We start from the raw sequence: 23,396 nt of genomic DNA, 5'->3' as shown, positions 1-23,396 counted from the left end.
CCGTCTGTACACCATCATCTTTGGTGTGGTGTCCATTCAGGTCTTTTGCCCATTTAAAAACTTGGGTTGTTTTCTTTTCGAGTTTTGAGGGTTCTTTATATATTCTGGATACACGTCCTTTATCAAAAGTGTAATTTGCAAATATTTTCTACCAGTCTGTGGTTTGTTTTCCATTTTCTTAACAGTGTCATTCACAGAAAAAAAGTCTGTAATTATGATAAAGTCCAATTTATCAATTTTTTCCTTTATGACCCCATATCTAAAAGTTCTTTGCCTAATGCAAGGCCATGCACATTTCCTTCTGTACTTTCTCCTAGAAGGTCTATAGTTTTACATTTTACATTTAGGTCTAGGACCCACTGTGAATGAATTTCTGTGTGAGACCTGAGGTGTGGCCCGAGGGTGACCAGCTGTCTCGACACCGTCTGTTGAGAAGACGACCGTCCTCCACTGGATTCCCCTTCACGTCGGTCAAAGACCGGCTGACATGCGTGGCTGTAGTTCTGGGCTCTCTGTTCTTCCCCACTAACCTGTGTGTCTATCCTCTGCCAGTGATAAAAACCGGGTACTGGGAGGCTTCCAACTTTGTCCTTCTTTTTCAAATTTGTTTTGGTAATTCTAGTTCCTCTGCTTTTCCATATAAACTTTAGAATCAGTTGTCAATATTCAACAACACTGAGACTTCCGTTCCACGAACATTCATTTATGCCTTTCTAGGATTTCTTTCAGCCAGTTTTACAATTTTCAGCATGGAGATCCTGCACATATTTTGTTAGTTATACCAAAGTATTTCCCTTTTTTATGCTGTCATAAACAGTGTTTAAAATTGTTTTCAGATCTCAATTGTTCATTGCTACTATACAGAATTAGAAATAATTAAAAATATTTTTTCCTTGTATCCTGCAACCTTACTAAACTTACTAGTCTAGGAGGGTTTTTTTGTGGATTATTTGGGATTTTCTACATAGACAATTCTGGCATCTGAAAGCAGATATTTTTATTTCTTCCTTTTTAATTTCTATACCCTTAATTTCCTTTCCTTGCCTTATCACTATTACTTTTAAAATTATACAAGGATACAAATACACATTTCAAAAGCTAAAACCATTTTGAGACTATTCAACAGAAAATAAAAATAGTGAAGTAGTCCTAATAGTTCAACGTCTAATGGTTTCAAGGGCTTTTATGAAGGACTGTACATCACCTACTTGATATCTTGACAATCAGTACAACTATAACTCAGGTGTCTCTGTAGTTAGTGAGTAGTTTAATTTATCATGAATATAACACTATGGCTGGGTAACTGAACTCACAGCTACAAGGCTGAACTATCTCAGGACCACACAGGCTGACTCAGCTGACCACGGGTCACCTAAGTCCCGACCCCAGGGCTCAGGCTCAGGTGGTTTTTCATAAGAGGCCACAGACCATTCAGGACAAATAAAGTCATCTGTAGGGTTAGGAGAGGGATGAGTACATGTTTCCCCTCTAGCTGGCAGCACCAGAAAATCAGAAGTGACTGCACTCACCATGAGTAAAGCTTAACAGCTCAAAGCAGAACGCGACCCAAACATCCTTACAAATACATCCTTTTCTGTAAGGAGTGAGAACTATATGGTGTTAGGAAGAGGAAGGAAATGTTGCCTCTTTGTTTAACTGATTCATTCCCTCCCTCGTTCATTCACCAATTACTGAACAGACACTGTGTCCAGGTTTAGGCCCTGGGGACAGAGCAGAGAACAAATGTTTACATTCAGGATCGGCTAATCTCGTTAGAACCCGAAGTCAGATGGGTGATGCTTGGAGCATTTATACTCTTAGCATAAAAAGACTGGCTATGAAATAAGTATAAAACCAGGATATTTTATTTCGAAGTAGAGTTCTTTCCTTTCTGTTTTACAAGGGATGTGCACGCTGCTTCCCTTGATTACCTTTGCGGTATTTAATGAATTTACCGTGACCTGAGATTCCTGCTCAGAACTTACAAGATAAATCATCTGTTGGACAGTTACTTACATTCCAGCCCGTGGCTTGTTTTCTGCTACTGTCCAACCATCATTTAATTTACCCTGAATTCATGTTTTCTTTTCCTGACTGAAGGCTTGTGGAGACCAGGAGCAGCGCCTTCTAGGTCTTTACAAGTGCCCGGCACGGGACCCTCAACCGTGCCACCCACAGTGACGGACTCGGACAGACTGCCTGTCCCCAGCGGGTGCAGAGTGCTGGGCTCAGAAGCAACGTAAAGCTTCAGAATGCTTCTCTATCTTCAACAAGAAAAATGCTCACTTCTTATCAAGTTAACTGGTTGAGTGCCTTAGTGCTACTTTATTTTCAAAGGATTTAGAGTGTATGCAATTTTTAAAGAAATATATACTTTAAAGACAAAAAGTACAGATTTTGGATCTTGAAGAAAAGGAGTCTAGAGAAAATAAGTGACTGAACTCTTGTCAAAAAAATTAGGAATGTGGTCCTGACTTTAGGATATTGAAATATTCTAACTGTTGGTCACCCTAACAAGAATGGAAAGCCAGCACCCTTAAGGAGACCCAACTTACTTGGAATTGGACGTGGTTTCCCAACATCCCCTCAAGTTCAAATGTATCAGCTAATGGTGTGGATTCACCACCTCGCGGCTACAGTCAGAGGGGAGCTGGGACTCAACGCCGGACGCTTGTGACCCCGGAAGCCTGCTTTTACCACGAGAGTAACGTGGCAACCCACAAAGAAGGTTCTGGTGGGCAACAGTGAAAGTGGCGTGTCCCCTCACTGGTGGGGACACTGCAGTCCTGTTAGGAAGTCCTCCCACCTTGACGGTCTGGCAGCATCACCTGGCCTCACCTGCAGTGACCTTAACCCTGAGCAGCCACCGAGCCCCTACACTGATGTTCATAAAAAGCTTGTTTCCCCTTCATATCTGTGAGGCAGCATTTAGGGAAACATTTCTGGAGCCACTGGAAATAAGGAAACACACAATCTACTAAAATTATAATTATTCGCAATAGCCTCCTGTAGTTTTTGGATCTTTGATCCTATTCTGCTTCACTGAATGATGATCGTTTCACCATCTTAAGATATTAAACCAAAAGGTTTTTCTTCTACTTGTAATACTCACAATCATATTTTTATCATGATAATAATGCTTTATATATGTCTCACATCTGTATCTTATTATAAAATAAAATATTATATTATCAAATATAATGTTTGCTATTTTATCTTATTTTATATTACATTGTTGAGCTAGCTTTATTTTTGGCCTGATTATAGAAGTAATACAGGCATTTTATATTTTTTTCAATGGATTTAAAAAATCTTAATCTCAGATTTCCCTGGTGGCGCAGTGGTTAAGAATCCGCCTGCCAAGGCAGGGGACACGGGTTCAATCCTGGTCCGGGAAGATCCCACATGCCGTGGAGCAACTAAGCCCGTGTGCCACAACTACTGAGCCTGCACTCTAGAGCCCACGAGCCACAACTACTGAGCTCACGTCCCACAACTACTGAAGTCCACGTGCCTAGAACCCGTGCTCCACAACGAGAAGCCACTGAAATGAGAAGCCCGCGCACCGCAACGAAGAGGAGCCCCCACTCGATGCAACCAGAGGAAGCCCGAGCGCAGCAACGAAGACCCAACACAGCCAAAATAAATAAAATAAATTAAATTAAAAAAAAATCTTAATCTCATCAAATTCTTACAAAAACACCATCAAATCCAAAGATTTACGTGACTTACCCAACACCACTGGGACTGGTTAGAGGTCAGCTGGGCGAGTCTACCTGTTAATGCCTAATCTGATTCTTTCTCCATTACAACATACGGCTACAGCTTTAAAAATCAGAGTCGGTAACTTCAGGTTATGAACTGTAAACCTAAATTTAATTGGGGGTCCATGGACTTTGTTCTCAGTGTTGGAAGGTTCTTTTTTTTTTTTAATTAAATTAAATTAATTTTGTATACAGCAGGTTCTTCTTACTGGTTATCTGTTTTATACATATTAGTGTATATATGTCAATCAGTGTTGGAAGGTTCTGAGGTCACCATGGTTTGTGTGTGGGGAGCTGGGCATGTCTTCCACCCAGTGGAGCATGTTTTCTATGCTTTCATAAAAAACATGATAAATTTAAAACTTCTTTCAGGAATGCTTAACTGTCCCAGAGCAGTTCTGGGCGGCGTGAATGAAGCCTGCGCAGCTCAGGGAAGAGGACTTCTACCTCAGTAGCGTCACCGTGACAACAGCACGCGGGTCTCAGGGACAGAAACATACTGCAGATCGCTTTCAGACAAAATTCTGAAGTCCACGGCCGGAGGAGACGTGGGCATTCAGAGGAGCTCCTGGCCAGGGCCCCAGGTCCCTAACGGCTCGGACGCCACGCCGGCTCCAGGTGGGCAGGGAGCTGGCCCCGCCCGGTGCGCAAGGCGGGCCGGGAGCCCCGCTCAAAGCATCCTTCACCCAGAAAGAGGGAGCCCTCGGCCACGGTTCTACGTCCACAGAAGTTCCACAAGCGGTCACGAGCACCCTTCGCAGTTATAATTCTACGCGTGACATCAGAGCTGCACTGCAAACATTTGCGCGAACGCCCTTTCCCCTCTGACGCCTAAGCGGGGCCGCACCTTGGTGAGGTCTTTGTACAGCTCTGGGTACAGCATTGCCATCTCGGGCTTCAGGTCTTGGTCCAGCACCAGGGAGAAGACAGGGAACATGGTGTAGACCGTCGCATACCTGGAGGAGAGCAGAGGTTACACGGGGGGCCCGGGGGCACAGCTCTGAACCAGAGGCCAAAGGTCAAACCCTAAACGGAGCAAACGCAAGCTGGCAACCAAGCACCACTTGTCCTCAACTGAATACTTACCCACAGCACAGGAGCAAGGGCTACAAGCCACAAATGCTGACAGGCAGCAGGGTCCTTTTCCTGTTTTCTTTTTTCAATTAAAGCTTTTATTTTGAGATCACTGCAGAAGTGAGTTCAGTTATCAGAAGTAACAGAGAGAGATCACGGGGACCCTTTAACCAGCTTTCCCCAGAGGCAGCATCTCCAAATCTGCAGCCAGTCTCCAGCGGGACGCCAACGCTGACATGGTCCAGACAGTATCCAGCCCCACCAGGGCCCTCTGAAGCCTGCTTCTCTCCCAGCCCCTCTGAACCCCTGGCAACTGGCCTCCATCTTATAATTTTTGTCACTTCAAGGTGACACGCACGCACCACACAGCAGGTGACCGTGGGGTTCGGCTTCTCGTTCAGCCCCAGTCCCTGGAGGGTCACCCAAGTGTGGACATACGACAGGCCGTCCTCTGGTTGCTGAGGAGCGTTCGTGGTTGTGCACAGAGCAGCTCTGCACCCCGGTCATTCTCTGAAGTGCATCTGGGTCGTTCCCAGTGTCCGGTTATTACAAATAAAGCTGCTATAAACATCCACTGCACAGGTTTTTTGTAAAAGTAAGTTTCACGTATTTCAGACACGGGTGCCACCTGGGATCGTATGTCCACAAGTGCAGGCACTGGGCATAGGGCAGCTGTATGTTTAGTTTTATAAGAAACTGCCAAACTGCTTTCCAGAGCGGCTGCCCCAGTTTACATCCCTGCCAGCATATAGGAGGGATCCGGATGCTGAATCCTCGCCATAATTTGGTGCTGTCACAGGTGTTTCAGCCATTCTGAGAGGCGTGGAGGGGCAGCTCACTGTGGTTGAAATATGCATTTCCTGGCGGCTGATGACACTGACCGCCTCGTCACGGGCCCGTCTGCCGTCCCCGCGTCCCCCCGAGTCCCCTGCGCAAGTCTCCCGTCCGTCGTCCAGTGTCAGGCTGCACTCTGACGGCTCCCGATTCTCCACCTTCAGGTTCAAACTCTAACTTCTGCATCAGGTGCAACAAGCACACGCTCTTTACTTTCCTCTAGATCTCTGATTGCTGTTGTTAGTCCCCTTAGGGCTCAGGGCGCTGAAACGGCCAGGGAACCCAGGCAGAACCCGGCCCACACCCCCGGAGCCAGCCGACGCATGAGGACCAGGCTGTGCGTGCACCCGGCCCAGTGACCTCCTGCTCCAGGATTCACGAGAGTCACAGCGCAGGCCCGAGCAACCTCTATTTTCGTAAAGAGGTCGATGAGAACCCTTGTTATTGTGCCGGAAACGCCCCCGGCTTTTCAACCAAATACAGACATCGTCACCACCCCTTTTATCAGCTGATGCTGCTGAAGGCAGTTTCCAGCGTGCGATTGGGTGGCTTCCTCCAGGGTCCCAGCGCAGACCCCCATCCCCCCATCAGCCCCCAACCCCGGGTGGCAGAAGAGCCATCTCCCGCACACAGGCTGGGCCGCCCGCGGGGACCTCGCGTCCGCTGCTTCCCTGGCCGAGCCTTCGCACCCTCCCCGCACCCCGCCCGACCCCCCCAGGTGGTAGGGACGTGGCACGGTGGATCTCACGGCAAATAAAGGAGGAGCAGGCTGAGGAGGGGGGGGGGGCTGCTGGGCCGAACGCTTAATCGTATGAAAAACCGGCCAGCTGTCTTCTGGGCTCGTTTCACCATTGTGCGCTCCGGCCAGGAGCTGTAAGTCCCGGGAGCCCCAGCTTCCTGCTGACACTTAGCGCGGTCTGTCTTAACTTGGTCTCCAAGTGGGGTTAAAATTTCCATTTCCTGTAACTAATGATGTTAATATATTTTCATGTGCTTATTGGCTATTCTTACATCTTCTCTTGTGATGTACGTTCAAATCTTTAGCCTTTTCTTAAAAAACTGAGTTGTTTGGAGATCATGAAGCATTCTGGGTACAGAGCTCTCATCAGATATACGTACTGAAAAGACTGTTTCCCAGCCCGCCCTTTCATTTGATTAATATTGTCTTTAGAAGAGCGAAGACTTAATTTTGATGAAGTCCATCTTGTCAATTTCTCCTGTAACAGTTCACGCATTTTGCGCCTAAGGGATCTTTGCCCCCCAAGGTTCCAGGGATTCCCAGCTGTGAATCCTGCCAGCTTCCCTTGTCTCCGGCATCAGTGCCTGCTGCCTGGTGCCCACGGTCTGAAAACAGCTTTTCCCTGTACCTCAGCCTGTCTTCCAGTCGCGTGGGCTGGGAGGACAGGGCGTTTCCTGTCACTCCGTGGTGCCCCTTGGTGACGGGCTGCGAGTCCACCTCCTCAAACACTCGCCCACGCTCCCTGCCTGCAGCTCAGGACTCGTCCTCAGATGTCACGTGCCCTCCTGGTACCCCGTGGAGACGGCATCTGGCAGTTTTCTCACATGCATCCTCAGGGTCCCCACTGAAGTCCCTTGTGAGGATGCATACCTGTGATGGCCCGGGGCGCCTCCTGGGAGCTGTGGCCGTCACGCGAGGGACACCTCAGCTAGAGCAGACCTGCGTGTCTCCGAAGATGCTGCCCGAACACGGGGCGTTGGCAGCTGTCGGGCAAAGGAGGGGTTTGGCTCGACCATGTGGAGCAGGCCTCGCAGAACCCTGGATGTGCTGACGCCCGTGAATGCTAATTGGGCCAGGATGCACGGTGCTTCCCCAGAGGACCTGCCAAGGGAGGCGTGTGGAGGGAGGGCACAGCCCCTCCCAGGACCGCAGGGATGTGGGCAGACGCAAGCGCAGGCTGAGTGACGGGAGTGGGCCACGTGCCGCCAGGTGGGCTCCAGGGGGCACCGGGCGGCCTCGGCACGAGCTTCCTTCCGTGAAGTAACCAGCAGTGCGGTGGGCCTCACCTGGGTCACCAGTCCCTAGAAAGCTAATGAAATGAACTCGGATAAAAACCATACACAGGTGGAACGGAATTCTATCAACTGTCCTGTAGTTTCTAGAGCCAGTTATTCCATCATGGAAGGTCAGTAATTTGGTCTGGTTAGATTTTATTTGATAAAAACATCACATTGCTTCCTGCCCAGTTCTTTATATTTGTTTTCTAGGTGAGGGCAGAACTATTTTATTATTTATTTTTGAAGAAGCTTAACTTAGAAGCATCTCCCTCCATTCCTGCCAAATCCAAGGAACTAATGCTTCAGAGAATTACAGGCGCCTCGTTTAAGTGACGGACATGCAGAGAAACTTTAAATAAAACTTTCAGTGAAGACTGATGATAAATAGGAGCTTTAAAAATAATGGGCGCTTATGCGGACAGGGCTCAGGCTGCAGAGGGGAAATGAAATCAGGCCTAGAGCTGTAATTTCATGAACTCAGGCAGTTATTATTTAAGGAGTAATCACCACTGCCCCTTAAAATTTCCTTTTAAAGTTTCAAATCCATACTTTGAAAAATGGAAAGTGAGAATGGTTATGCTTTTCTTTGGCCTCCAAGGAAGAAATGCACTGGACAAACTCAAGACGTAACCGGCATTACTGTGCAAATTCTGTGCTATTTAGAGTAATTAATGTGATGATTATTGCAAAGACTTAAGCAACCAACGGAAAAATGTAAAAAAACGTGTAGCTTTCTGTACCTTAGGCTTCTCCCTCTCTTTGAAGGACTCTAGGAACTCCTGCTGCGATCAACAGCAGGCTGCCCGACCGCATCGCCCAGCCCAGCAGCCAGTCGTGGTGGAGCCTTTATATCCTGACCGGGGCCTGGGGGCGGGGGAGGGACAGTGCTTCCCCTCCGCCTCCAGGGACCTGCGATGGGTCCGCATGAGTTCCGTGGGGAAGGATACACTCTAATTTCCACAAGAACCTAACCTGTTCAACAGCTCAAGCCACACAGGAGCCAGGGGAGGAGAGGAGGAACGATGGAGAACCGGGGCGAGGGGACCGGGGTCCAGCCCCTCCGGCTCCTGGGTGGCAAGCCAGGCGTTCAGGGATGCGTCCACGTGGCAGGAGAGCGGCACCTTCACCGCACACCCCCACCACTGCCCTGGCCCCGTGCTGCCGAGCTCAGCGCCCTGTCCTCTTCGGGGCACAAGCACCCACTCCAGGGCTCCCTCTTCCTGGAAAGCTCTCCTGCGCCCACACCCCAAGCTCGGTCCACCCCTCGCCAGCCTCCCGCCGCCCCTGCCGCCTGCCCTGCACCCCCAGACACCCCCAGAGCCGGTCCCACCAGGTCCCCAGTTCGCTTTGATGTCCACTCTGGAGACACGGGTGTGCGGACGCCCTTGGCCCCGGGGGAGGAGGCCAGGACACAGGACGGGAGGCCGAGGTGGCGTCTGGCTGAGGGAGCCCCATCACTAGCGACGGGACCTCGCCCACCCAGCTTCGCCCTGAAACCAGCCCACGTCGCGCCCCCGACGCCCCCGCCTCTCGCTGAAATCCCCGGGATTCTTGGGGTTCAGGGAGCCGCCAGGCGACATGCATGTAACCGTGCCCTTTAACCGGGCTCCACGGGGTGCGATAACCCGCTGGCTTGTCCTCCACCGACCTGGGAAGACGCTGAGGCCGGGAGAGGGCACGCAGCCCTTCCGGCGCCGGGCCTCCCTCTTCTCCCTGTGACACGGGGGGGGCCGTGCCCCTGTGGCCGAGGGATGCGGGGGGACAGGACGGCGCCGGGACATGTGTGCTAACTGCCGTCGCCCTTACCACGCAGTGGAGAGGCCCGGCCCCGCGGGTGAGGGGCTTTGCGGAGGAGAGAAGCCGCGCGGGCTGTCCACTGCACAGCGGCCGCCACGCTGACTTCACCTGCTGGCGCGGTCACGGAGGATGAGGAGAGGAAACTCCGGTCTACTCTCCTCTGACACAGGCCTCCCGCTTTGTAGCTTCAGCAGCGCCACGAGCACAGCCTTCGCCCCGGGCCCCGGGCCGCCACTCTGCGGACGGGCTTCCCAGCTGCCGGGCGGGCGCCCTGAGGATGAGCTTCGTTACCGCGGGAGGCCTTACGGAGTCTGTCCCGGAATGTGAGGTCCCGTGCCAGCACCATCCATTCTCGAAGTCTCTGCTGCCAACTTCACACAGCCATCAGGATAACAGTGTCCGGCCAGGAGGGCGCAGGCTTCAGGAAGGGGCTCCCCAGCCTGGGAGCGACCCAGTCACCACCCCCACCCCTCCCCCCGACCATGATGCCGCCGAGGGCTGGAGAAAGTCCCGGCTCCGACACGGTTCCCGACCCAGTCACCACCCCCCCCTCCCCCCGACCATGATGCCGCCGAGGACTGGAGAAAGTCCCGGCTCCGACACGGTTCCCGACCCAGTCACCACCCCCCCCTCCCCCCGACCATGATGCCGCCGAGGGCTGGAGAAAGTCCCGGCTCCGACACGGTTCCCAACCCAGGTGCGCTGCCCCACGTAAACAGAAATTCCACGAGAACATGTAACAGCAGGGCCGTAGGAGGGACAAGCGGACACGTGTTGCCTCTGGGTGCCCCAGTTCTTGGCTCCTTACACCGGTCGATTCGTCCTCAGGCTGAGTGTGTGGGAACCACGCAAGCAACCCCCTGCACGGGTCCCCGGGCTATAAGCCCTCCTGACGTGCCGCTGCCATGTCTGCGTGTGACGGGCCCACTTACCCCACCATGAGGAATCCCTGGTACAGAGGGACGGACGCGAAGTAGAAGACGGAGGAAAACACGGCCTGGAGAGAGGAGAGCAGCGCCCGTTACTCACAGTCGGCCGATACGCGCGCAGGCCGCGAGGCACCCAGGGCCCCGCACAGCCCCTCCGGACACCGCACCTGCATCGTGGAGATGATGAGGCCGCGGTGCATGACGAACTGGCTGAGCGCCGCCGACCGCTTGTAGCTGCTGCGCCCGTGCACCATGAGCAGGCGGCCGATGTGCTTGAACTGCGGGACGGAGAAGTCGGCCGCCAGCGAGGCCTGCCGGCCCTCCTGCGACCAAGGCAGAGGGGCTGGCTCAGGGCCGGACAGGGGCACAGCACGGGCCCCGCCCCGGGAGCCGCCGCCAGCACCCTGGGAGGACCCGGCCCGGAACCGACGGCGTCCCGGAAACTGAGCAGGGACCGGGGCATCTTCAAGACAGTTCTCTGAACCTGCCACCCCGCCGAGCGGCTGCAGGTTCAGCACTGTGGCCTGATTCACGAAACAGAGGGGCCCGGGATCCAGCTTGTGTCCAGGTCTCTCTGGGTGTTTTCACGTGAGCAAAGGAGGCAGACCACAGCGCCCGACTGGCTGGGAGACCCGGACATCCGAGCGCGGGCCGTGTGTGTGGGGCTGAGAAAGGTTTGTGGGGATCTGGGAAGCGGCCCAGGCACAACCCCGCACGGCTCGGGGACCAGGAAGGCGCCTGGGTCCCAGCAGGACGTGCCTGCCCTCTACCTGCCCTCGTGGAGCTGCTCCCGCAGGGTGTGGGTCCGCCTCCCCCAGCCCCCGGCTGCGTGTGTGAGCGGGCTGACGAGGGGCCTGGCGGGGACAAGGGACAGACGTACCTTCCCCTCGATCCCGATCCCGCAGTCCGCTGCCTGGATCATGCTCACGTCGTTCCCTCCGTCACCTGGAAGCACAGAACACGGACGTGAAGTGGGAGCCTGCAAGGGGCCGGCTTCCCTCGCCAACCAGCGGACGGGGTTTCAACACCCAGGAAGACAGGGGGAATCCGCCGGGCGGGCGGGTGGGAGACGGGTCGCACGTCCCCGTGCGTTTCAGTTCAGGACCCCGGCTCCCCGGACGCCCGCGCTCACCGATGGCGCACGTGCGTCTGCCCGTGTGCTGCTGCAGCAGCTTGACGATGTGGGCCTTCTGCGTGGGCGCGCAGCGGCAGCAGACCACGGCCGGGCACTGGCAGGCCAGCTCCACGAACTCGTGCTCGTAGTACTTCAGGCAGACCTGGGGCGGCAGGAGCGAGGCCGGCGTTCAGGGCACGGACAGATGGACGGAGGACGGACGGACAGAGCCCGCACGCAGGCGGGGGGCCAGGCTCGTGTGGCTGAGGGGAGGAGGGCTCCAGGGAAGCCCGGACAAGCTCGTCTGCCTTCAGGGGTGCCAGCACCACCTTCCGGGGCTGGCTGAAGAGGTCTTTGGTCTTTAGCACACAATACCCTCAGCGAGGATCCTTAGTTCCCCGTCTTGGTTGGGAAAATAAAAACTCCCCAAAGCTGCCTGAAGTCTGTGGGGTCCCGTTGCTGAGCTGGACACCCCGAGAGTCACCCCAGCACGAAGGACAGGAGTCAGAGACGAGGGTCCTGAGCCCCCGGGGCGCCGACTACCACCAACAGCACATCCGCCTGCAGGGGACCCGTGCGGGCGCCCGTGCCCCGCGTGAAGGGGTCGAGACGCAGTCCCAGGCCCTCTGCCACCTAAAACCTGGGCGGTGAGCGAAAACCCGCGTTCACGGCAGGTACTCAACAGGAAACAGACAAATACAGTATCCCCGCTGAGGGGAGTAACCACTGCAGGACCCAGAAACAGAAACAGCGGACGCTGCCTTTGGGGAGCAGGACGGGTGCCGGCGGGGAGTGGGGATGTGCTCTGCAACCTGCGGTTTCTCTGGGGCCGGCTGGCAGCCAGGAACAACACGTGGGTTTGGGGGACAGAAACAGCAAAAAGGTTTCAATAAAAACACACTCACAAAAGCGTGTTTACCACAAGTAGCTACTTTTGCTCCCTCCCCAAGTCCCAACTATAAAGAGGTTTTAGAAAAGACATCGACCTACAAGGAGGGGCCAGAACGGAGGGGAAATTCGCAAAATGTTTTGGGCGCTGGAAAGCAGACAGCCACGTGCACGTGGCTCAGCTGCTGTGAGCAGCCTGAAGCCGGCGGCGGGACCAGCCGAGAACACGCGAGGCCCAGGCCCCTCGCTCCTCCTCACCCGCACCCAGGGGGCGGGGGGCCGGGGGGGAAATGGAGCCCTTCTGCCCGGAGAGGCAGGCCTCACCCTCTGGACGAGGGGCGGGAGGTGGAGCGAAGAGACAGAAGCCCGGAAAGGAAAGGGGGCTCGAAGGCCGGCTCAGGCCCACATCAGTGTCGCCAGAGTTGGGAAGGAGGGGACAGTCATCCTTCGTCCCCCAGAACCAAGGAAGTGTGAGCTGTAGACAGGGACAGGGCCGCGCTCCTTGGCACCATCAAGAGGGCGGCTGCGCTGGGCAGGAGCTGGGGCTCAGAGAGCCCGGGACCGGCGGGCGCTGAACCGACTCGGCGGCCGGATGGAGGGCCCAGCCCGGGGGGGACCAGACACCGCGGGCTCCGGGGAGACCGGCGGGCAGGTCGCGCGGCACCAGGCACCACGGAAACAGGCGGCCCAGCCGTGAGTTCACAGCGCTGCGGGGATGGGGGTGTGCCGAGCCGGCGAGGGGTCCCAGGTCCCGCACACGGAGCAGGAGGGACGGGAGCAAGAACTCAGGAGCCCACGGCAGCCGCGGTGCAGACAGAAAAATGCAAACGTGAAGCCGGAGCCGAGCCGGCAAGTCGGACCATCCGCCAGGGGCCTGCGCGGCTCCTATAAGACAACACACACGCAGTGAACACCAGCGAGGCTGGGGGCGTCCCCGGGGTCAGCTCGTGGGGACGGCGCGGTGCGGAGCAGGGGGCGCCCTCCAAGTCCTCCATCCCGGGCACGGGCGGGCGGGAGCGCTGCCGTCGGCCCCCACTGTCCAGGCCCCGCAGTCCCGGTGGCTCTGCGGAAGCAGCTGCGCAGAGTCGGGATGCGCGGCCCCGGCGATGCAGGAGGCGGGAGAACCAGCCGGACACGGCGCCATCTGCACGCACGTGGCCACAGAGGGCGCGCCGTCTCCGCTGCTCCTGACGTCCCGTCCACCCCCCCACCCCCCGCCAGGCTGGCCTCAGTGGCCACACTGACTGGGTCACCAGAGGCTGCGCTGCTCCGCCCAGACTTCTGGAAACATCTGAGAGAACCGCGGGCAAAAGCTGCAGGGGGAGGGGCCCCCAGCACACCCCCCCACCACCCGGCGGCTCCGGCCATTGCGACCCTGGCGCCGAGTGAGGAGACAGGGCTGGACCCGAGCGGGCCGCCCAGCCCTTCACGGGGCCTCCAGGAGCAGAGGGTCCTGGGTCCCAGGGCCGCTGCTGGAAACACGCGTTTGGATAAACTGAGATCACGGCTACCAGAGCCAGGCTCCAAGGCGGCCACGCCAGGAACGAAGAGCAGGCCTCCAAGCGCCCGAAGAGTTTTGAACGAGCCCAGGACCGACCAGTGCCAAAGCCTTAAGGACCAAGTTCTCACTGCGACACGGCCCTGGCCTCTTCTCAGGCTCCACCCGCGCACATCACTGCTGTGAGCAGAGACGTCAAAACCAGTGGAGAGGGCGACGCAGGCTGATAAACACATCTGACTGCGGAAGCCCACAGTCCACCAGACAGACAGGGCCCAGCCTCACCCCCAGGGAGAAGGACAGACAGACGGACACCTGCTCGGTCAGGGCCCAGCCTCACCTCCAGGGAGACAGACAGAAAGACACACAGACACCTGCTCGGTCAGGGCCGAGCCTCACCTCCAGGGAGAAGGACAGACAGACACCTGCTCGGTCAGGGCCCAGCCTCACCTCCAGGGAGACAGACAGAAAGACACACAGACACCTGGTTGGTCAGGGCCCAGCCTCACCTCCAAGGAGTCCCCGGATATGACCAGTGCACAGTCATGCTTCCTTCGAAAGGCATTCAGCTCCAAATGGGCTTCTCCCCGACTGGTTACCTCCATAAAAGGGGAAAAAGTACCCAATTACAATGCTATTTAAGTCACACACACAAACACGCCCTGATATACAAATCACAGATCTTTAGACACTTATAAAACCAGAAGGTGCTTTACACAGGAAATTCTGTAACAACCTGCTCTTTCAAATTTCTTCTACAGTGCTGGGAATAAATACCTACTTATTTAATATGAACTGCTTTCCAACGTGTGGCAACTCAAGGCAGGACACGTACACTGTAAAGTGCAGGGCAAGTACCACAATTACAGTGAGACAAAGTGAACAGAAGAACTGGCTTGTCAAGAAAGAGGGACAAACGGCCCCCCACCACCGCCCCCCATGAGCTAACAGGCGCCTTTGCGTAGCTGGGGAAGACAAGTGGCTTTTCTCAGTATACGCGGGTAAGAGAGCATGACGACCATGAACTGGAAGTCTCTCCGCTTTCATAGGGCAGTGGGGTCGGGGTGAGTGTTAACGCCAAGGATGCCACTCTGCACACACGCCAACACACCTCAGCACCACAGCCCGAGGAAGCCGAGTTCCTCGTGGCCACACAGCAGGGAGGGACGGAATGACCTAAAATCAAGGCTTCATTTAAAGACGCCTCTTTTCATGACATGCCAAGTGATACAAAATGCTTTTATAAAATTGTTTCTGTTGTCTCTACCACGGGTTTCAACTTATTCTATTAGTTCAAGCAAACTGAGTTACCTGGAGGATTGAACGACGGAAAAGAGTAAAATCAAGTCATAATCTCGAAATATCGTTAATTTTTGAATGAAAATATTTCAGAAACCAACATACTAGTTTTTGACATTCTTTCTGTGGAGATTTTATGGGGTATAAAAGAAATGATATATTACAGGACTGAAATAAAAAGCTTCATGGGTCCAGATTAATCAATCCAGACTCATCTTTAAATAGGTAGGTTTTATTGTGGAAATTTTATTTGTGGGGCTATAACACTGCAAAGTCAACAAAAATTGATCTGAAGTTTTATCAGAATCATTAATAATTTAATTGCAAATAGTAGTCTGCAGGGCCTAATTTGTGATTCTGATGCTTCAAAATAAACTACATTTACATGTAAATTATATTCAAATCACTATTTCTGTAGGTGCAAGGGCTTCATTTGGAACAGAGACACACAACGTCTGTTCAGCTACCATCAATCAAGACCCAAGAAACTTTTATTTTTTGTTTGAATCAAATTTCATCATAACTAGTAGATACAGTAAACACACAAATTTCGATCATTTCTATTAATTTTCTTTGATCTAATTAAGGAAGATAATTTAATCTGAAGATGGTAGTAGATTAAAAACACATTTCTACTTTGTATTTAAAGCTTGTTTCACAAAAGCAGCTTCTCAACCACATGTATTGTGTCTAACTAATAGACGCACGTAATTTTTTTTTTTTTTGGCTGCACCGCGCAGCTTATGGGATCTTAGTTCCCCGACCAGGGATGGAACCTGGGGCCCTGGCAGTGACAGTGCCAAGTCCTAACCACTGGCCCTCCAGGGAATTCCCAGACAAACGTAATTTTTTATCAATATACACTTTTATAAATTGAACGGAAAATGACTGCAGTATGTCTATTTTAAAATAGATATTTAGTCGTTAATAATTCTAATAGTACAACAGAAAAATACTCTTGAATTTAGACCTTGTTTCACTCTATCAAAAGCAGCTTTTTGATCACATTTAATATATGTAACTAACAGAAATCTATTTTTAACATGTTTTTATAAATCGAGTAAGAAACTTACTTCTCTTTTAAAATAGTATCTATTAATTAATAAATAACTGCGTATACATTCTCACAAAACCAGTAAGTTTCAATTCAAAACATTTAAAATTCAAAGTGATGTGGGCGTACACTTACCGGCCTGAAAACGTGCGTGTCCTGCGTTCGAGACACCAGGTGAGAGCTCTTGGCGATGCACGTGGCCGTCTCCAGTTTATCACCCGTCAGCATCCATATCTAGGAAAGAGTTTCAGCAGGTGAACCCCAACTCTGTCACGTGTCCATCTCTGAAAAGCGTCTGCGCTTGAAAAGATATTTGCACTTCCGTGTTTTCAGCATCACTGTTCACAACAGCCGAAACGTGAAGCAGCGCGCGAGTCCATGGATGGATGATGGAGAAACCAAATGTGGTCCGTCCATACAAGGAATATTAAACAAGGCGGGGGATTCTGACACCGGCAACAACTGATGCGTGAAACAAACCAGTCACAGAAGGACAAACACCGCATGATTCCACCTGATTGAGGTCCCCAGAGGAGTCAGACTCGTAGAGACAGGCAGGAGATGGTGGGTGCCAGGGCTGGGGGAGGGGGAGGGGGAGCTAGCGTTTCACGGGGACAGAGTTTCAGTTTTACAGCGTAAAGAGTTAAGGCAGGTGGAGGGTGCTTGCTGTTACACGACAGTGTGAATGTACTTAGTGCCACTGCACCGTGCACTTAAAAATGGCTACGATGGTAAACTTTACATCATGCACATTCTACCACAATAAAAGTCTCTGTCGACTTGCTTAGCTGAAACAGGTAAGAGCGAAGTGACGTTTAGACACAGCAGCAGAGCTGAGGCAGGTGAACGGCTGGGGATTAGGAGCCTCGCGGCTGAGGCTGAGGAGGACGCCTGAGTATGACAGAAGGCTACGTCTACACGGCCTTGCAGGCCAAGCAAACAGGCCCAAGGACCACAGGCCGAGGGCTTGCAGAGCTAGGGGGACCCTGAAATCCTTGTTCTCACTTGTGTGAGTTTTTCGGTTGAAAACTGAGGTTCAAAATGGGTAAACGGGCAACAGTTAACCCGAAAGTTGTTTCCTATCAAATAAGTCATGTCAAATAACACCACTTAAAAAAAATATTTTTTTTAAATCTAGCCCTTTTATTTTACTTTATTTATTATTATTATCATTATTATTATTTTTTGGCCATGCCGCATGGCTTGTGGGATCTCAGTTCCCAGACCAGGGACTGAACTCGGGCCACGGCAGTGAAAGCCCGGAATCCTAACCACTAGGCCACCAGGGAACTCCCGAACACCACTTTTACTTAAAAATATCAAACACATGCACATATCGTATGTGTAAATATCCTTAGACTGAAAAGAGAGCAAAATCAGGACACTTTATACATAACAGGATGGTTTATATATCTTTTCTATAACTGCAGCAACTTCTCGCTATCATCTGAATTTTTCAGATGTATCATATGTATCATACATAAATATGCATTTTTGGGAATAGGAAACAAAAAATTTACATGGTATACCGGTTCTCTGCTTAGGCACAATCTACCTGTGGCTCTTTTCAGTGTCTGAGGGTTTGTGTTTTTTGTTTATGTTACACATTAATGTTCACTTTACCGAGCCTGGATCTAAGACAACGACACGTCACCGTGACAAAGTTGGGGACAATTAACGCCACAGAACAAGAAGTCCCGCTGCTGACAACTCAGGGACACGTGTGGCCTGGCCGAGCGCCACCTCTCAGGCTCAGAGGACGGGCTGAAACCACATCCTTTAACTATGACGGGACGAAAGAGTCTGCTTCTCCTGACGGAACATGAAAAGGAAAAAGGGCAGAACCCCAGCAAGCCTACTGACTTCAGAGCTTAGCAAGCAGCTCATACAAGCACCCAAATCTTTGCACGAGAAACGTGCAGGCCTCGGCTGTGTAGACAGCCCAGTAGCAACACCCAAGCGCGAGCCTGATGGGGAGCTCGCGAAAAATCACAATGGGATGAGCAGGTCGCCTGCCTCTAGTCAGTCGTGTTTCTCCACGCAAGCCTCTGGCCGCACAGGCTTAGATCGGGTCACCGTCCTGAGCCTGAGCTGCTCTCTTCCACTCTGACTAGCACCTGGACAGCACACGCAGACAGCAGCGGCCGCCCCCGCCACGGCCCTGAACGGGTGCGGAGGCTCCGACATCTCCCCGGCCCGAGGCCTGGACGGCAGGGACCCCCCTGCTGTGCCCGTCACGGTGCCCTCATCAGAACGTGCTGAGTGTATTGTTATTTGCAGCCGGCCACAGCTTTGCCTTCTGACAGTTTCCTCCAGTTCCCTCTCTCTCTGCTCCAGTCAGACACAAGTATTTCTTTTAAAAGCAAGCTGTACTTTTTTCACTCTCAGTCCCTGAGGCAGCACTGAAATGCATTTTCTCAGCCATCTGTAATTGAACTTCAGCTTCAGTGAGAGCACAGGTAAGTAAGGCAAGAAAGCAGTTTCCTGAGAACTAAAACTTACACCACAACGTGCTAATCTCCCCTGGACCCGAAGAGGACAAACCGTTAGGAAAAGACAGCAGGACAGTAGGTCAGTAGGTCAGGCAGGGAGCATCACGCGGCCTACGGGGAAAACCTCCCCGCGCGGATAAAAGGCTGCCTGGGGAGCAGCTCCGGCCGGGACAGGCCTCCGGCGGCTGTGAGGACGCCCGCCCGCGGCCCGGAAGGCAGCCGAGGAGGACAGACGGCCGCCGGGAAGGCGGGCGCAGAGCCGCCCAAGCCGCTGCGTCTGGGTGATGGGCGGGCGGGCGCAGCCCCCGGGGCGGGTGTCCGCGGACACGCAGAGCCCTCCGCTCACCAAGGCCCTCGCACCCTCCACCCCGGGCGGGTCTCACGGCACCACCTCCAGGGGGCGCCCGCTGCCTCGCGGTACCTTGATGCCCGCGTTGCGCAGCATCTCCAGGGTGGGCCTCACGTCCGCCTGCAGCTGGTCCTCCACCCCCGTCAGGCACAGCAGCTCCATCTCCCGCTCCAGGCTCTCCACCACGGCGGCCACCTTGAGCGTCCTGTCGTGGATGCTCAGCTTGGCCTGGTTGTAGCGGCTCTGGGGACAGGCGGGCGGTGCTGTGACTCGCGCAGGGCTGGCCGAGGCGGGGACACCCGCGGCGCCGCCCCCGTGCGCACCGTCTCCCCGAGGCCACGGCGGGAGGCCGGCCGCTCACCTCGAAGTCCTGGTACTGCTCCTCCGTCAGCGCCCTCTTGGCCACCACGAGGGTGCGCAGGCCTTCGCGGGCCATGTTGCCGCACTGCAAGAGAGAGGCAGGTCACACGCGGCCCGGCCACCGCCCCCTGCAGTCACGGCCACGTCCTCCGCCAGCTCATCCCGCCAGACCCACATCCCCGCGGGAGGGCGGGAGCGGCCGGCCCGACCCGGGGCCCCTGCGCCTCCCGACCGCCGGGCACGGCTCTCTCCCCACTATGGCAGCGGGACGGCCTGCGCGTGTGCGCGACACAGACACGGCCACCCGAGCCGTGCAGGCGGCCGTCACGGCCACCGAGGGAGCCGGGACTCGGAGCGTCCGACCGCCGCCCTTCGGAATCAGCGATACCAGGGGACTTCCGCCCGGCCCGGGGACACACTTCCACGCGCGTCCATCGCGCCCGGCCCCGTCCGTTCAAGGGCAGAGGCCCCCGTTCCCGGGTCACGGCAAAGCTCGTTCACTGCACTTGGTAACGTCCGCAGGCACGTCCTCAGGATAAACCATCCCGAGTCTCTGGGGTTCCTTTCTAACCCGCCGGGGAGACCTGATCTGCCGCCCGCTGTCACACACCAGGCCGGGTGCAGAGAGGTCCCCGCTCGCGCGCCAGCCCCGCACTCGCCGTGGCCCGCGGATCCTGGGGCCCGGCGGGCGACGCCACGGTGCCCCTTCGTACCGCCCTGCTCCCCAATCCTAGCTCCGTCTCGTTTCTAACAAACACACATCTGGGGGCAAAGAGGGGGCCCTGCGCTGAGAGGAAGGAGCTGCCCCCCAGGCGCCGCCGCATCGGCTCGCGGGTATCGCGTCCACGCAGAGGATGAGCTCACACTGCAGGCTTTACAAAGTCGCCCTTTCCGCCGCAGGACGGACAGTGGAGGTGTGTTTTGTTCTTTTAGTATTTGGGGAACACACGCTGATAACCAAGAATCCAGCTTGGGAGCTTCTGTGACACAGAACAGCCCCCTGTGAACTCAGGCTCTGAGTACCTGCTGGCGTTTGAATAAAGTGAGAGGCTTCCCCACGACAAGAGTATTAACAACAAAGAGTGGGGTGGGAGGGTGTTGAAAGATTTGTCCATGGGAGAAACTACCATGTTGGAAATAAATGCACAAAGGATTTTTAATAAAGTTATCTTTGTGAAAAACAGTCTGACATTATCTGTCTGTTGCAAGACATTTATCGATTTGACCCCATAAAGCTAAATAAATTAAACAAGGATTTTATAATTAATTGCACATCATTATGACCCAAAGTAATTTTTATGGCATTTTACTAGGTCTTCAGGGAATTTAATTTATTCATGTCCCTGATTAAATCCAGTGCCTGAAGGAGCTATTGATTCATATTGCCAATACCGTCGTGGACGTGGGCTGTGGCCCCTGGACTGACAGACTCCCGGCCCGAAGCGGGGTGGACACGCTTGAGCCCCACCGACAACATGCACACAGTGAAGGGGGTCACGCTCATAAATTCAGCGGTTTAGTTTTACTCTGAAATCTAAGTTTTTACAAATACATAAATGTAAACAACAAATAATCTCATGAAGCTAAATACAAATCGTATTTGTTCAGGGAGCATTTGATGAAAATATAGGATTGGTTATATTTAGATCTTATCTCCACGTTTAAAGTGAATCCTATGTACGTATTAGAATTAAATTCTAACTAAAATATCCTGGTAAATAATTTAGGTTACAAAATAAATATGTTAAAATATAACTCTGGTTATATGCACAATACTATTTCAGAATATTTTAGTGAATGATTAGGGGTGCTTTCTATTTTTTCACCAAAATAAACAAAATATTCTTCATAAGGACCCACTTGCACACATCTACACGTATTCACACAGAAACCAAAAATAGTAGTTGTTCACACAGAAAGTACAGTATTTATAATTTACAGCACTCTATCCTCTCTGCTTTATGAACCGACGGTGTCTGGTGTGAAACCCGGCATCTTGATTCACTCCAGTGACACCAGCAAGCACCTACAAGTCGGAGAAAGGATGCCGTGCTTCTGTCACTGCCCTGAGTTTTGGAAAAGCATCTGCACAATGTGGACAGCTCATACCTCCTCCTCCAGCCAGTCATTATACTGGACGACGGTGGACATGGCAACGTCGGCACCTTTCATATAGAACGTGATCTCTGCCGTGGACTCGTCCTGTAACAAGACGGGAGTGAACACAGACATGCTGAGGCCACGCTGCGGCTACTGGGGGGCCGCTCTAACGGGAACGCACCAGGAGGGCAATTCTCCGTGAACCCACTCCCCCGGGTGAGTTACTCAGACACCTTCTAGGCAGGGCTGTGTCCTCCCTAGATGCTCCGGCCACCAGGAACCGAGAGCATAACTGTGGCTCTCAAGATGCTGTGCTGAGGGTTTTGAAATAACATCTGTAAATGAATATACGCCTTGGACTGCAAGGTAAATTCTCTCAAATTTCCAGAGCTTGGGTGAATAAGCTTCCTAGTTTAGCCAGCTTGCAAGATGTATTTGTGGTATTCGCTACAAAAAATTTAACAGGGGTATATTTTAGCAACTTTATGGTCATAAATCATTCTTCAGGTAAACTCTTTGGCTGCTACTGCTGTGGAAAACAAAGCAGCTCGAGCTGATTTCAAAACTTCATGAACATCTTCTACTTATTCTGCCTAAGCCGTCTTAGGAAAGCCGTTTTAAAGCATGACTATTAGAGCCACACCAGCTTCTCGGCATGAATGATCAGTCTGGATTTTATTATCACAGAACACTGTGACGAGCATACAGCCCTGGAGTGAGCCTTGAGAGGCCACTGCAGTGACCTCACAGTGACCAGAGCAGGCGGCCACCTCGGGGACAGAGGCCAGCGTACCCTGACGATGACCCCCATCCGCTTGCTCTCGGAGGTGAAGGGGAAGGTCTGCAGGATGCAGTAGGTCAGGATCTGGCCGCCGGGGGTCCTCAGCTGCATGGACGTGAGGTCTCTGTTGACCAGAGTGAGGCCGACACTCTCCGTCCACTGCACCAGGGCCACCTGCGGGAGACCAGTGAGACGTGAGGCCCCTCGCTCCCCGGGGAGGGGGCATCAGGCCAGCGGTCAGTGAGCTCGCCGAGATGCCACCAAGAGACGAAACCGACCACGTCCAGGCCCTGCCGTTTCTGAGGCCGCGTCTAGTATTCGTTACAGGAAAGCGATACGCGGCGAGACAGAGGGCCTTGGTCTTGCCGTCTAAGATAAAGGCCGCTGGTGAGCACACTTGGGTTGCGATTTGTGTTACTAGCGGCCGACAGCCAGGGTTTAAGATCTACGCGGAGCGCCCGCCGGGCTGCGCGGCTCGGAGAGCAGGCGGGGCTGGGCTCGAGGACGCCCGCGACAGTGACGCCCTGAATCCCTCGTGTGCCTCAATCGCGGACCAACTGGCGACTGGGGGCTCCACGGTCAGCACGTCTGCGGGGAGGGCGGGCCCGGGCGCCAAGCCCGACTCCGACAGTTGGAAGCCCCGTGACCTGGCCCTTTGCGTACTGAGGCTCAGCCGCCCGTTCTGTGGAAGATGTATTTGCAAACTGTTCTAAAGGGGAAACGATCAAAGGAGGCTCCCTGGCATGTGGCAAGGGCCCCAAAATAGAAAGTATTCTTACTTACAATCATTTATTATTTAAACGTAAAAATCTTAAGCGGAAAAGTAATTTTTAAAGTTCACCATTTATGAAGAGTAATTTTTATGACAATAAGCGTTTTCAGAAAAAAAATCAGTTTGTCTTTAAAAGCAACCTCACTGCGAGAAACTCATGACGTGCTGCCCCCGCCGTGCAGGTGAGGACCCCGCCGTGCAGGTGAGGACCCCGCCGTGCAGGTGAGGACCCCGCGGCCGGCGGGCAGTGGCTCCTTCCCCCTGGGGGCTCTGGG

At 53.6% G+C, this 23,396-nt stretch overlaps 1 protein-coding gene across 17 annotated transcripts in view; it reads right to left on the bottom strand.

Moving 5' to 3' along the window:
* The window catches only part of ATP9B (ATPase phospholipid transporting 9B (putative)), a 258,697-nt gene that overhangs the window by 5,861 nt on the left and 229,440 nt on the right, over positions 1 to 23,396 (bottom strand). For all 17 annotated transcript variants that reach the window (XM_059895083.1, XM_059895079.1, XM_059895076.1 and 14 more), the window contains 11 exons: positions 22,362 to 22,523; positions 21,578 to 21,670; positions 19,470 to 19,553; positions 19,181 to 19,351; positions 16,403 to 16,501; positions 14,424 to 14,513; positions 11,547 to 11,691; positions 11,295 to 11,359; positions 10,582 to 10,737; positions 10,418 to 10,482; positions 4,612 to 4,720 (listed from right to left, as the gene is read on the bottom strand). In XM_059895083.1, the coding sequence (XP_059751066.1) occupies positions 4,612 to 4,720; positions 10,418 to 10,482; positions 10,582 to 10,737; positions 11,295 to 11,359; positions 11,547 to 11,691; positions 14,424 to 14,513; positions 16,403 to 16,501; positions 19,181 to 19,351; positions 19,470 to 19,553; positions 21,578 to 21,670; positions 22,362 to 22,523 (1,239 nt within the window). The remainder of the gene's footprint in view (positions 1 to 4,611; positions 4,721 to 10,417; positions 10,483 to 10,581; positions 10,738 to 11,294; positions 11,360 to 11,546; positions 11,692 to 14,423; positions 14,514 to 16,402; positions 16,502 to 19,180; positions 19,352 to 19,469; positions 19,554 to 21,577; positions 21,671 to 22,361; positions 22,524 to 23,396) is intronic.

Source organism: Balaenoptera ricei, chromosome 14, assembly GCF_028023285.1.
Source record: "Balaenoptera ricei isolate mBalRic1 chromosome 14, mBalRic1.hap2, whole genome shotgun sequence".
Classification (NCBI taxonomy): Eukaryota; Metazoa; Chordata; class Mammalia; order Artiodactyla; family Balaenopteridae; genus Balaenoptera; species Balaenoptera ricei.
This window is presented reverse-complemented; position numbering and strand designations above follow the sequence as displayed.